Source organism: Salmo trutta, chromosome 20 (genome assembly GCF_901001165.1).
Source record: "Salmo trutta chromosome 20, fSalTru1.1, whole genome shotgun sequence".
NCBI lineage: Eukaryota > Metazoa > Chordata > Actinopteri > Salmoniformes > Salmonidae > Salmo > Salmo trutta.
Window position 1 is genome coordinate 42,585,407 of NC_042976.1, and position 15,819 is coordinate 42,601,225.

Consider the following 15,819-nt stretch of genomic DNA (forward strand, 5'->3'; position numbering starts at 1 on the left):
TGCATTGATGGGTTAGCATGCTTGTGTTTCATTGGCTTGTGTTTCATTGTAACAGGTGAGCTACCTGGGCTTGGAGGAGCATGTGGACAATGACCCGTGTAAGTTTGTGCTGTCGTGTCGAGGGTCGGCCGAGCGCTTCACCCTTCAGGCAGCCAACCTGGACATCAAGCAGGTGTGGGTTCAACATGTCAGCCAGGTCCTTGATGCCCAGAGCAACTTCCTGTCTGGTGAGAGAACGTCCTGCCTGACAAACACCTCTACTGTCATTAGCCAGCTCTAAGGTTGCAAGATTCTAGTAATTTTTCCAAGATTCCCAGAAGAATTTCTAGAAATCCAAGTAAGAGGATTCCAGAATTCATGCTCATTCACTTCTGATTCAGGTAATCCTTCCAACCAAGAATTCTGGAAAATTTGGGAAATGTACTTGAATTTTGCAACCCTAGCTAGATTAAAACCTGTTGAATCATAACTACAGCCTCAACACATTGTAATACTATGTAATTTTCACCTCTATCATGGTCCTCATCTGTCTGACACGGAATACACAGGTATTATGTGGCTTATCTGCCATTGACTAGTGTGTGTAACAATGGACTATCTCCACAGCCCTGCAGTCTCCTATTGAGTACCAGAAGGAGAAGGGTAGTTCTCACTCCCTCACCAGAAACCCATCGGGCAGCCGGCCCAATAGTTGCAACAGTAGGCCCCTCTCCTCCTCCTCTGTGGGGGCAGAGAAGCCCCCTCTGGCGGGACCGGGACAGACCCCCACCCCTCTTGAGCGATCTACCTCCAACGGTAGCCCCTGCTTCGACCCCACGAAACACAGCGAAAGCTACGACTCCTCCAGGGTGAGTCCAGTCTAGTTAAATCTAGTCCAGTCCAGACCACACCAGTCCAGACCACACCAGTCTCGTTAGATATAGTCCAGTCCAGACCACACCCGTCTAGTTAAATCTAGTCCAGTCCAGACCACACCAGTCTAGTTAAATCAAGTCCAGTCCAGACCACACCTGTCTAGTTAAATCTAGTCCAGTCCAGATCACTCCAGTCTAGTCCAGTTCTGTCCAATGCCAATTGCCAGGACACACCCAGGTCTTAGTGTTACCCCCCCCCCCCTCTCAGAACTCTAGCACTGCAGAACTAAGGAGGTTGGAACATTGCAGGTGTGAATTCAGGCTATTATTAGTTCTGATGGCTGGCCTAGTTTTACTGCGTTTCAGCAGGAGACGACGTGTTCAAACTTGCTGACAAGAAGAACTGAAGTCAGAGTTAAGGAATTGACTCAATGTACTGTACTGTATGTGATGACTCAGGCCCTTTTGAAAGGATCATTATTTGAATGTGTATACAGGTTTGTATCAGTGCTGTGATTTCCACTGTCATAATATAATCATCTACCTTCCTGTACCTCCACACCCCTCCCCACCCCCAGAAGCACGACGGCGGATGTAACGGCATGTCCTCCACAATGATGGTGACTCAGGACTACAGTGCACTGAAGGAGAATGAGATCTGTGTGATCCAGGGCGAGATGGTGCAGATCATGGCCACCAACCAGCAGAACATGTACCTAGTTTACCGGTCTGCCAACAGCCAGTCTCCTGCAGCCGAGGGCTGGATCCCAGGCCACATCCTGGGACCCCTCACTAAAACGCTCAAAGACAGTGCTGCTGACGCAAGCATCAAGTAAGTGTCCCGTAAGCCCTGCCACCACACCCACGGAGCTGCTCTGATTGGATGAGGGGAAAGTTGTCTGCTCCAATCCCCTTAATGGGAACTAACTCGGAAATGTTGGACTGCACAAGGGTCATGTTTTCTCCCTCTTTTTTGTTGTTGTTAATATATGTAAAGGCTTATTAAATAAGGATCTGAAAAGAGCTAAAGGACTGTAGAGAATCATGGCTTCATGTAGAGAAGACGGACAGAGAAAATTTTACATCAATGTGGAACTGATTGGTCTGGACTTTTATTTCTGTTTCTAACACCGTTTTTTTCTTTACACGTTTAAAAAAAATAAAAAAAAAAATAAATAAAAATAAAGGCCTGATGGACTGAGGCCTATTTCTCAAAGTTGGGAAAGTTTGTTATTGTCTATGGCAATTTGTACAGATTGTGTTTTTATTTGATTTTTAGAACTTTTATTTTGTTATTATCAGATATGTTGGCGGTTTACTGTAAACGTTAATTTGGTTTGTTTACTGATGCACTCTCTTCAGTACATTCCTGTATGAAGTATTTTGCACTATTTAAGAGAATCCATTATTAATGAAGGCAGGTTGTGCAATATAATGATAGTCACAATGTTAATCATTGTACTTGTAGTGTAACTAAACATTTTAAATGCATTTTAAATATGTAAAATACAATTTTGACATAAGCATGCATTTGCAAGGCAACATAAGTTTAACTTGTTTGCGTTAGAAGAACATCAGTGACATTGTTAATATTGCTAACTCTGCAGTCAAACTGTACCTTTCTCCGCTGACCACTGCTCTTACAGCATTAGACCTAGATTCCATTCTTATCTCACATTGAGGATAAAATTAATAGTGAAATCAGTTACCAGTTATTTTATAATGTTGATTTTCATTTGTAAAGATCTCTATCAAGTTTAATTGTGGCTTGCCATCCATTTCTTCCCAATGATGGACCATTTCTAAATCATGGGCTTTATTAAAGTGATCATCATTCTCATGGACATGTCCCGGTGGTGTATAAATACATTGACAAAACATCAACACCACTTCTGGGATCTACATAAAGGAGTGAAGACGTTAGGACTATTTCAACAGCATTTTATTCACTTTCTATATGATTTGTTTATTTTTACCCGTTTTGTTGACGTAGTCTGATTGTATTATCGTAGACAACTTATTTTAATTTTGTACTAACCACACCGGTCCTCGACAAAAGTTGGCTGTGTACAAAGCAGCATCATTGAAAATCTCATGACAAAGTAGAGCCATTGAATGGTTGGTCAGACGCAACAAACTATGCTGCTTTGACACAAATTGTCTGTCCACAATGGGGTAAGAGAATCAAGGTATGGCAGCGTATGGAGAAGACACATTTAAATAGCTTGTCCGTCTTGTGTGTCTAAATTTCTAATACACAGTGATACAAATATGAACATTAGCTTTTTTTTCTGTTACAAAGAAGGTACATTTCTGTCTCTCTTTCTTTTGCTTTCTCTTGATCTCAATCTCACTCTTTGATTTTATTTTCTTTCAATAAAGTTGGCTAGCCCCCACTCAATCCCCCCCTGCACCTCCTCTCCCCTCACTGTGAATAAGCCTGGATTTGACTGGTACATTTCTTGGCACAACAGGAAATCTCTTTCATGGAATACCCTGCGCTCGAGAAAGCGGACAGAAAAGGATATCAATGGCAAGGGTGGTGATGCAAAGGTTGAGAATGGACTCCGTAAGCCCAAGGAGATTCTCAGCACCAAGGTCACTGTTGAAGTGAGTAAGCAGGCTAACAGGGGAGATGGCGTTCTATGACCCTGGCTGCCAATCCCTCACCTGTGTGCCGTGATGTTAATAATCTCCCAACACTTAAACATGATCATCTAACTGCACTGTCTGCTCTCACTTTGGTTTGACTCCCCTTTATGCATGACACTAATGAGTCGAGTGACTTCTTGTCTGTGAATTGTGGTAGTTTTGGTTTGGATTAAGCTAACTTTTGTTTTTGTTCAAATTAACAACTTTTGTTTACATTAATACCACTGTGAAACCACCATTTTGATAACATATGTCCTGGAACCCATGAAGCTATCTCCTAAATGAAAGTCCTCATTCCAGAGTATGGGTTTAGCATGAAGGTATTATAAGCTGTTCACTTAGCTGTTCAATTAAAACACACTGAAACTGGATCTCACTATACAGTGAATCATCAATCTACACACAATACCCCATAATGACAAAGCAAAAAAATTTTGTTTTTTTATCTTTGCAAATGTATATAAAAAAAACATGCCTTAAGTATTCAGACCCTGTGCTATGAGACTCGAAATTGAGCTCAGGTGCATCCTGTTTCCATTGATCATCCTTGAGATGTTTCTACGACTTGATTGGTAAATTCAATTGATTGGACATGATTTGGAAAGGCACACACCTGTCTATATACTGTAAGGTCCCACAGTTGACAGTGCATGTCAGAGCAAAAACCAAGCCATGAGGTCGAAGGAATTGTCCGTAGAGCTTCGAGACAGGATTGTGTTGAGGCACAGATCTGGGGAAGGGTACCAGAAAATGTATGCAGCATTGAAGGTCCCCAAGAACACAGTGGCCTCCATCATTCTTAAATGGGAGAAGTTTTGAACCACCAAGACTCTTCCTAGAGCTGGCTGCCCGGTCAAACTGAGCAATCGGGGGAGAAGGGCCTTGGTCAGGGAAGTGACCATAAACCAGATGGTCACTCTGACAGAGCTAGAGTTTCTCTGTGGAGATGGGAGAACCTTCCAGACGAACAACCATCTCTGCAGCACTCCACCAATCAGGCCTTTGTGGTAGAGTGGCCAGACGGAGTCCACTCTTCAGTAAAAGGCACATGACAGCACACTTGGAGTTTGCCAAAAGGCACCTAAAGGACTCTGACCATGAGAAACAAGATTCTTTAGTCTGATGAAACCAAGATTGAACTCTTTGGCCTGAATGCCAAACATCACGTCTGGAAGAAACCTGGCACCATCCCTACGGTGAAGCATGGTGGTGGCAGCATCATGCTGTAGGGATGTTTTTCAGTGGCAGGGACTGGGAGACTAGTCAGGGTCGAGGGAAAGATGAACATTGCAAAGTATAGAGAGATCCTTGATGAAAACCTGGTCCAGAGTGCTCAGGACCTCAGACTGGGGCCGAAGATTCAACTTCCAACAGGACAACAACCCTAAGCACACATCCAAGATAACGCATTAGTGGCTTCGGGACAAGTCTCTGAATGTCCTTTAGTGGCCCAGCCAGAGCCCGGACTTAAACCCGATCGAACATCTCTGGAGAGACCTGAAAAAAGCTGTGCAGCGACGCTCCCCATCCAATCTGACAGATTTGAGAAACTCCCCAAATACAGGTGTGCCAAGCTTGTAGCATCATACCCAAGAAGACTCGAGGCTGTAATCGCTGCCAAAGGCGCTTCAGCAAAGTACTGAGTAAAGGGTCTGAAATACATTTCTAAAAACCTGTTTTTGCTTTGTCATTATGGGGTGTTGTGTGTAGATTGATGAGGAAAAAAAACTATTTAATACATTTTAGAATAACGCTGTAACGTAACAAAATGCGGAATTAATCAAGAGGTCTGAATACTTTCCAAATGCACTGTACATTACATTATCTTTCTGTATCAATATATAGTATCAGTGCATTTCAAAGTAAACCCATATCAATTCCAAATGATGCTATGCTAAGTCTGCCAATCCAGCTATCATCTTAAGCATGTTAGAGTACATTATTTTAATTTGACAATTATGACCATTCAAAAAATCACTACGTTTGCTTGCAAGTTTGTCCTCGTCATGGGTTGTTTTAATATTTATGGCACTACCCCTACACTCCCAACATCAAATATTAACTGAAAAAGAGACCTGCACATAGAATTACATGTCTGCTTTAGTGTGTTGTTAATTATCTTGTTAGATTGCATTGTTTCAGGTGTCTGCTCTATAATTTCTATGATTTAATGTAGCTACATTTTCCAGCTCATCCAATATGTATATATTGATACATTTACCTCCAATAGGCTCAGTCGTTCCCAAGCAACTCTACGTTGCAGATTCACTCTTTATTTTCTTACATTCAAGCCTTCCCACATACTATATGCTGGATTGGACCTCTAGCCCTATCCCCATAGGCCATCCAAGCTAAAACAATGAGTTACCTTGCACTGTAGGTGTATGTATCCAATCCTTTCAGATATACAGGAATGCTTGGGGAGTATGGGCTATGGGATGAATTTGGAATTCAGCACAAGACATATTCTGTCTTTAGTACTATATTTACTAGTAAGCCCAAATCCCATATCAATAACCCATACACAGTTAAGTGATAATGCCCCTAGAAGCCGGTGTTTGGAGAATATATTGGCACGGGTATCCTATTCTCTGGCATTATCACTTTTATATAACGGGTTACCAACATATTCAAATAATGATTGACATATTTTCATAAAAAAATGTACTTTGAAGAATTTATTCATACTATTTCATCCTTCCATAAGACATAGTCCTAACACAAATCTAGGCTTGATACCCAAACCGGCTGGTCGTTCGTTTGTTCTATCAGTTCATTTGCTAGAGACGCGACCCAGTCGTTCAGTCTTTTTGTTCTGTATCTATGGACGCGACCCAGTCGTTCGTTCTAAATGTTCCATTGCCATACTGGCTGGCAACGTTCTTATCCCTTGCTTGCTAGGGAGACAACTACAGCTAATTTACAGTCACATCAAAAAGTGCAGCTAGAATAACAGCAAGGTAGCTGACAGCAAGTTTTATACAAATCTCCGCAGTTGAAAACTAAATGATAGTCGAAAAGAAATGTGAGATAATGTCTAGATGCTTTTTATAGTGGAGATCAGGTTTGTAAATTGCTTGGCTGGGCTGATGAGACGGTGGATTGCACAGTCAGATGGAACAGAGTAAATAGACATTTTAAGTCATATATTTAGTCCGGTGGTAACTTGTGGAATAGACACCAGCTGGAATGCGGTTTTAACCAATCCGCATTCAGGATTAGACCCACTCGTTGTATAATAGCCTACAAAGAATCCTTGGCCCACATTCAGAAAGCTTCTCTGAGTGGAAGTGCTGACTGAGCTAGTATCAGTTTTGACTTTTCGATCATAATGAATAAGATTGTATGGACAGATTCTACATCAGCACTCCTACTCTGAGACACTTTGTGAATACGGGCCCTGACCATGCCTCTAGCTTGGGGACCCCAGGCCTTTGTAACCTCTCTAATTTTGCTCTCTCTCATCCCACACCGCAGGAGTCAAACAGCTCAGAGGAGTCAGATTGCGATGATGAACTCCCCAAAACTAGCATGGAGGTAGTAGTACACGCTGATCTGCCGTCATGCATGCTGCCCAGTTGAGTTTCTGTAGCTAACCCAGTGAGCACAAGAAGTTGAAAATGTCTTTTCAACATATTTTTTCAACCAAAAATACGTATTCGTAACGTCTTTTCAACGTCTTTTGCTCGTAGGGAAGTCTGCATATTAGCAAGAGGAAACTACACAGAGCATCTTAGGGGTTTCCACTGTGGTCAGGAGCATTTTCCCAAAACACCAGGTTCCACATATTGTTGCACTAGCTACAGAGGTTTCATCCATAGAAATATAATCACTAGAACAGACATCCCCATCCAAGTCAATGGTTATGCAATGGGTGGACTGGCAGCCATTTGGAAAATGTACCCATAGAAGTATGGTTTTATCCTGAGCAGGAACCAACGGGAACCCATTTTTGTTCATGCTCTTTATCTGATAGCATTTTCTGGATCCAGCCTCAATGAGGCCATGGGTGGAGTTTGTAAATGCATTAGCCACTGATTGGTGCACATTATTAATACATCAGATAAGCACCTGGGGTGTAATCATTAGTCAAACGTATTGCAACAGAAACCGTTTACTCCAAACGGAAGATGTTTTTCAACGAAAACAAGAATTTCTATTGGACAAAGTCAGGTAGGTCCCTCACCGTTTTGTTCCGTTTGGCTCTATTTGGTTCCTAGTGATTACACCCCTGAAACACATGAGCAAAAGAAAAAAAAACATTTAAAATGGTTCTATTTGGTTGAAAAGACGTTGAAAAGACGTATTTTCAACGTCTTGTGCTCACCTGCATAATTGTAACTCTACAGCCTATGGACCCCCAGGAACAGTAGCTGCTGCATGAGCAACAACTAATTGGGATCCTAATAAACTAAACCAGCCTGCTCCCCTCTACAGCTTGCTTGGTCCTGTGTGGCTCAGTTGGTAGAGCATGGCGGGTTCAATTCCTTCAGGGGCAACCATATTAAAAATAGATACACGCACAACCAACAGTAAGTTGCTAAATAGTCTGCTAAATGGCACATATTACTATTGAAAATGCTCTAGTACCTCCTCAGTACCAGTTCGTGGTCATTGTATTGGAAAAGCATCCTCCTTTGCCTTTAACAGACTTGACCTATCAGCAGGTGTGTTAGTCTGTTGTAAAGATGTCCACCCTTTTTGATTTTCAATACAATTGTTCCTATTACATGTCATTATATCCCTAAACCAGTTTTAGTGATATTAAGTAGGTGCTGCATGTGCCGCTTGTCTGATCTCAAGCATCCACACGTTCTCTTCTTGTGTAGCAGTGTGGTTTCCATGGAGCATTACTGCAACCTAGTGTTCCTACCTTGGAATAGGTTCATGAATGTGAAAAAAGCCTCTCACAAACCCATTGAAGCATGTTAATACTCCTGACCCATCTTCTTTTGGATCCCCTGGTGCTTGCATCCCATGCTGTTTTTTATTGAGAACAATATTTCTATTATGCGTTTTGTTCAAATGGGTTTTGAAGATTTTTAAAGGCATAGTATGCCTAAATGTCACAAATGAATGTGGGGTACGATGCCCTAGTACAGTAGCCTATATTGCAAATAATGTTTAAATGGTAGTACACAACTGTAACACAGAACTCTCTGAGGTATGTATGTATTCACTTTTCATTTTTTCATTTTGAATAAGCAAAACAGTGCGTATTCCAAAGAAGAACATTAGTTTATTCATATTGCCTAACAGCCGTACCTTTTCTTTGCAGATAATGAACCCCAATTTTATACAAGAAGGTAAGATGAACTATCAGAACATAAGCCCCTGCGTTTCAATGCTTAAGAGTGAAATCAATCACTTAATTACTGAAATGTCATGGATCCCGAGTCTGGTTGTGTCTCAAATGGCACCCGATTCCCTAATAGTGCAGTACTTTTGACCAGAGCTCCAAGGGCCCTGGTCAAAAGTAGTGCTCTATATAGTGTGCCATTTAGGATGTAGTGTATATTTGCTGTTAGAATAATGTGGTGTGGTTAGCTGACACTGTGTGTGAATGTATTTAGTGGCTCCAGAGTTCCTGATACCACTAGCTGATGTGACGTGTGCATTTGGGGAGACAGTGGTCTTGTGCTGTAAAGTGTGTGGACGTCCCAAACCCAACATCACTCTGAAAGGACCTGATCAGAGTCCGGTTGTGAACAACTGTCGGTTCACTATCAACATTAGGTAAATGGACTATAAGGCTTCTAGTTAGAAGTTCTAGATCTGATCTCCAACCCTGTTCCTGGAGACCTATCTCCTGTACAGTCTTGTCTCATATACTAGACGTAACATAGTAAAGATACTCAAATCAGTATTATACTGTCTGTTACGTTTGGTGTGGTTACATAAGATAGAATGTTACTTAATGCAAAAACTAAAAAGGTGGTTGGTCGAGGGTATAACACGAATGTCCAGCAACCAAAAGGTTGAGCGTTCGAAACTCATCATGGACAAATTTAGCTAATTAGCAACTTTGCAACTACATTCTATTTTTTATGTTAGCTAACCCTACCCTAACTTATCCCTTTAACCTAACTCCTAACAATAACTTAACTGAACCTTAACCCTTTTAACACCTAGACTAGCTAATGTTAGCGTTAGCCACCTAGCTAATGTTTGCCATAACCAATTGCAATTTGTAACATATAATACGAAATGGATGATGGACTTCTACAAATGAATATACAGTGCCTTCAGAAAGTATTCACACTCCTTGACTTTTTCCACATTTTGTTGTTTTAGAGCCTGAATATAAAATTGATTAAATTGAGATTTTGTGGGTCACTGAAATACACACAATACCCCATAATGTCAAAGTGGAATTATGTTTTTTGACATTTTTACAAATTAAGTAAAATGTCTTGAGTTAATAAATATTCAACCCCTTTGTTATGGCAAGCCTAAATAATTTCAAGAGTACAAATGTTCTTAAGTCAAATAAGTTGTATGGACTCACTCTGTGTGCAATAATAGTGTTTTACATGATTTTGGAATGACTACCTCATCTCTGTACCCCACACATACAATTATCTGTAAGGTCCCTCAGTCGAGCAGTGAATTTCAAACACAGATTTGACCACAAAGACCAGAGAGGTTTTCCAATGCCTTGCAAAGAAGGGCAGCTATTGGTAGATGAGTAAAAAAAAATGGATGGTGTATCAATACACCCAGTTACTCCAAAGATACAGGCATCGTTCATAACTTAGTTGTCAGAGAGGAAGGAAACAGCTCAGGGATTTCACCATGAGGCCAGTGATGATTTGAAAACAGTTACAGAGTTGAATGGCTGTGATACAGTAGGAGAAAACTGAGGATGGATCAACAACATTGTAGTTACAGTGCATTCGGAAAGTATTCAGACACCATGACTTTTTCCACATTTTGTTACATTACAGCCTTAATCTAAAATGGATTAAATAAAAAAAATCCTCATCAATCTACACTCAATACCACATAATGACGAAGCAAAAAAAAGAAAAAAGATACCTTATTTACATAAGAATTCAGATCTTTTGCTATGAGACAAGAAATTGAGATCAGTTGCATCCTGTTTCCATTGATCATCCTTGAGATGTTTCTACAGCTTGATTGGAGTCCACCTGTGGTAAATGTTTTTGATTGAACATGATTTGGAAAGGCACACACCTGTCTATATAAGGTCCCACAGTTGACAGTGTATGTCAGAGCAAAAACCAAGCAATGAGGTCGAAGGAATTGTCCATAGAGCTCTGAGACAGAATTGTGTCTCGGCACACATCTGGGGAAGGGTACCAAAACATTTATGCAGCATTGAAGATCCACAAGATCCCAGTGGCCTCCATCATTCTTAAATGGATGCAGTTTAGAACCACCAAGACTCTTCCTAGAGCTGGCCGCTCGGCCAAACTGAGCAATCGGGGGAGAAGGGCCTTGGTCAGGAAGGTGACCAAGAACCCAATGGTTACTCTGACAGAGATCCAGAGTTTCTCTGTAGGGATGGGAGAACCTTCCAGAAGGACAACTGTCTCTGCAGCACTCCACCAATCAGGCCTTTATGGTAGAGTGGCCAGACGGAAGCCACTCCTCAGTAAAAGGCACATGACAGCCCGCTTGGAGTTTGCCAAAAGGCACCTAAAACAATTTAGGTGCCTTTTACTGATTCTCTGGTCTGATGAAATCATGATTGAACTCTTTGGCCTGAATGCCAAGCGTCACGTCTGGAGGAAACCTGGCCCCATCCCTACGGTGAAGCATGGTGGTGGCAGTATTGTGCTGTGGGGATGTTTTTCAGCGGCAGGGACTTCGGGACAAGTCTCTGAATGTCCTTGAGTGACCCAGCCAGAGTCCGGACTTGAACCTGAAAATAGCTGTGTAGTGACACTCCCCATCCAACCTGACAGAACTTGAGAGGATCTGCAGAGAAGAATGGGAGAAACTCCCCAAATACAGGTGTGCCAAGCTTGTAGCGTCATACCCAAGAATACTCGAGGCTGTAATCGCTGGCAAAAGCCTGTTTTTTCTTTGTCATTGTAGTGTATTGTGTGTAGATTGATGAGGGGAACAAAAATATTTAAGCAATTTTAAGGCAGTAAGGTAACAATAAGGCAGTAAGGTAACAAAATGTGGAAAAAGTCGAGGTGTTGGAATGCTTTCCGAATGCACTTTACTCCACAATACTTAGCTAATTGACAGAGTGAAAAGAAGGAAGCCTGTACAGAATAAAAAATATTCCACAACATGCAACCTTTTAGAGCTGGGTAGCATAGCCGGGCGTTCTAAAGGGCTATATTAAGGCTCCAGTTTTACGGAGGCTTGGGTTCAATCCCACCGCTGCCATCTTTAGTGAGGTTCTTTGCGCAAGTCTTCAATATCTACCAGCATTTCGCTACACCCGCAATAACATATGCTAAATATGTGTATGCGACCATTAAAGTTAGATTTGATTTGTTTGCAACAAGTGTGGTGGAATTATTGTAATCAAAAGGAGAGACTTTTAGATTTCTTCAAAACAATCAAACTTTATTATTTAATTACTGTCTCAAGGTCAACAGTGATGAGCGACTCTGGGATGCTGGCCTTCTAGGCAAAGTTGCAAAAAAAGCCATATCTCAGACTAACCAATAAAAATAAACAGTTAAGATGGGCAAAAGAACACAGACACAGGACAGAGGAACTCTGTCTAGAAGGCCAGCATCCCTGTTCACTGTTGACGTTGAGACTGGTGTTTTGCGGGTACTATTTAATGAAGCTGCCAGTTGAGCACTTGTGAGGCGTCTCTTTCTCAAACTAGACACTCTAATGTACTTGTCCTCTTGCACAGTTGTGCACCGGGGCCTCCCACTCCTCTTTCTATTTTGGTTAGAGCCAGTTTGCGCTGTTTTGTGAAGGGAGTAGTATACAAAGTTGTACGAGATCTTCAGTTTCTTGGCAATTTCTCACATGGAATAGCCTTCATTTCTCAGAACAAGAATAGACTGATGAGTTTCAGAAGAAAGTCTTTGTTTCTGGCCATTTTGAGCCTGTAATCAAATCCACAAATGCTGATGCTCCAGATACTCAACTAGTCTGAAGGCCAGTTGTATTGCTTCTTTAATCAGAACAACCATTTTCAGCTGTGCTAACATAATTGCAAAAGTGTTTTCTAATGATCGGTTAGCCTTTTAAAATGATAAACTTGGATTAGCTAAGACATTGGAACAAAGGAGTTATGGTTCCTGATAATGGGCCTCTGTACACCTATGTAGGTATTCCATTATCCAGCTACAATGGTCATTTACAACATTAGTAATGTCTACTGTACACTGTATTTCTGATCAATTTGATGTTATTTTAATGGACAAAAATTGTATATTTTCTTTAAAAAACAAGGACATTTCTAAGTGACCCCAAATTTCTGAACGGTAATGTATATCTTCATAGACAGTGAAAAGCTAATATTTAATGCATAATTAAGTGCATGCAACAATGGAGTTTAATAAAAATAAGCTTTAGTTATCTATCACACTCCAATGGATCAGTATGGTGGAAATAACTATTTCCATCCCAGAAACTAAAATTAGCATATCTTGTTGGACAAATCCAGGTAGTGACTCCTCGTTTAAGTAAAATGTATTCTGTTGGTGCCTAATGAACATGACCCAAGACAAGCATCATGATTCCACTATTTATAAGGCAATGCCTATAGATCAAATAGATTAGGATCAGTTTCACTCTCCGGATCAGAGTTCACCCTCTCCATTCAGCAGGCCATGCTGAGAATAGTGGCAACATCTTTAGTTCATAACAACAATCAAAACAATCAATCCATAATACATGAATTGCTTCACTCGTATAGTTATTAACATACTAAACTCAAATCAATCCTTCAGTTTAAAAAATAATTCAGTTTCCAAATCATAATCAAAACCCGTTTAATTATCCAAATTTACAATGACATTGCTCAGTGATTTAAATTGGTCCCATCACTCAAAGTCAAAACCCCTCCATTTAACACACATCAACACTGGCAGAATGTACATTTATATTAGCATACAGTGTAATTCGAGTTTGAACTTATCATGATTATAATTACAGATCAGTGTCCTAATGCATTCTTAATCTAAATTTACTATAATTTTATGTAGTGTGTAGACCTCTATAATCAACCTGATCCCTCCCCCCCTTCAGGCACTGATTCTTCTGGCATCTTCTTCATTGTCTTCTTCAGATAGCTTTACAGTTCAAAGTGGATGACCCATGATAATGTCCCAATTTCAATGTCTCACCTGAGCCGCCACCACCTTTACCACCCATTATGTCTTGTACATTTGTCAACCAGTATACCAACAACATAAGAGAAGTTTGGAACAGATTTCTCCCAATGCTCACTCCATGTGGACTCCTGTCACACTCCTGAGAGAAAAGAGTTGATCGCTCCGATTGGATGCTGCATACAGGGTGCTGGCTCAGGACTCCGGTCTCTCGGTAGAAGTGGTGAGGACAGGGCCGTATTGAACGCTTTTTTTTTCGCTTTTCTTCAGCCAATTAGGGCTTTTGAGGTACACCCACTGTTCGGTCCAACACAACAAACACTCCTTCACATATCACTCCAGCTGTGTAAACTTCATTCCAAAACCTCAGAGGACTGCTACCTCCCCCCTTTTGACACACAACTCCCCATGTGAGTAATGTGTAATTTAAAAAAAAAAAAAACACTACTACTGGTCAAAATAAAAATAGAACAATATAAACACTACCCTTAACGCCATAAAGAACAAAAAGTATACCCATATGGTCATAGGAAAATAGACTTAAGACAGCCTACCCTTAGTCAAAGGCAACACCCTCTCCTTCTTCACAATGGTCCAAATCACAAATATGGCTAACAACTATAAACGTCATCATAATTATCAATATTACAAATGACCTTCAAATCAGTATTACAAATGACCTTAGATTCATTATCCAAATGGCTTTCCAGTGAGGGTGATCAAACCACACAGGAAAGTCAGGACAGAGGTCAGAGGTCATACAAACCCTTCAAAGAAGTGTTTCTTACTATATTAGACTAATTAATAAGAAACAGTCAAACATTTAATTCATTTCGTATCCCAGGTTTCCAGTAAATGACCAGGCCTTATTTAATTTGGTAGTTTATGGCCTCAATCTCACAGACTGCTCTGCCCAAGACCACAGGCCCGGGAAACATTTCGAGGAGAGACAATGAAACCCCCAGACACTGCAACATGTATCTCGCCACCGAGTCAAACGATTCCCTCCCATATTATATTATATGACTGGTCTCTTTTTTTCCATAACAAGGTAAAATGATTCTGGTGTCATTACTAGACCAATGTCCAACAACACATGTAATAGCTATTTCACCTAAGATGTAACCTCTCTAAATGTAATGCTTTTTTTTGTCACAAATGTAATCAATGTCTCAGTGTAAGGAATCAGTGATCCTTGCTGGTAATCTAATAATTTCGGCCTGTTGCATTAATTTAGTAAACATACAAACCTGTTGTTTAACAAATCCAGGGTCTGGGCTGGGGCGGCGACCCGCACCGGAGCCGCCACCGACACTAGTCACCCCCCCTACCCTCCCCATTTGGTTTCAGGTTTTGCGGCTGGAGTCCGCACCTTTGGGGGGGGGGGGGGGGGGGTACTGTCACACCCTGACCATAGAGAGCCCTTGGTTCTCTATGGTGTAGTAGGTCAGGGCGTGACTAGGGGGTGTTCTAGTTCAGTATTTCTATGTTGGTGTTTTGTATGGTTCCCAATTAGAGGCAGCTGATAATCGTTGCCTCTAATTGGGGATCATATTTAGGTAGCCATTTTTCCCACCTGTGTTTGTGAGATATTGTTTGTTTGTGGTGGTGCTTGTAACACCACGTAGTCACGTTGTGTTGCTTGTTTATTGTTTTGGTTTAGAAGTTTCACTTTAAATACATTTACATTTTAGTCATTTAGCAGACGCTGTTATCCAGAGCGACTTACAGTAGTGAGTGCATACATTTCATTAAAAAAATATTTAAAAATCCTGTACTGGTCCCCTGTGGGAATCGAACCCACAAATAAATATGTGGAATTCAACAAACGCTGCGCCTTGGTTCTTATCAGCACCGTGACAAGAACCTTAAAAAATTAGTGCTGTCTCATCAGCGCAATAGTCAAAACTAACCTGCAATCCACTTTAATGACTGGACACTGTTCTACATAATGGAAAAAGATTATAATGTTAGAATACATTAACATTCTGCTCAAATTCACTGATATTATCTAAACTATAAAACCCAGCAAC

General features: G+C 41.0%; 1 protein-coding gene across 3 annotated transcripts in view; it reads left to right on the forward strand.

Annotated features, from left to right (window-relative positions):
- The window catches only part of LOC115156096 (kalirin), a 288,273-nt gene that overhangs the window by 260,513 nt on the left and 11,941 nt on the right, over positions 1-15,819 (forward strand). For all 3 annotated transcript variants that reach the window (XM_029703397.1, XM_029703398.1, XM_029703399.1), the window contains 7 exons: positions 56-227; positions 607-848; positions 1,433-1,686; positions 3,329-3,464; positions 6,984-7,043; positions 8,785-8,812; positions 9,080-9,242. In XM_029703397.1, coding sequence (XP_029559257.1) covers positions 56-227; positions 607-848; positions 1,433-1,686; positions 3,329-3,464; positions 6,984-7,043; positions 8,785-8,812; positions 9,080-9,242 — 1,055 coding nt within the window. The remainder of the gene's footprint in view (positions 1-55; positions 228-606; positions 849-1,432; positions 1,687-3,328; positions 3,465-6,983; positions 7,044-8,784; positions 8,813-9,079; positions 9,243-15,819) is intronic.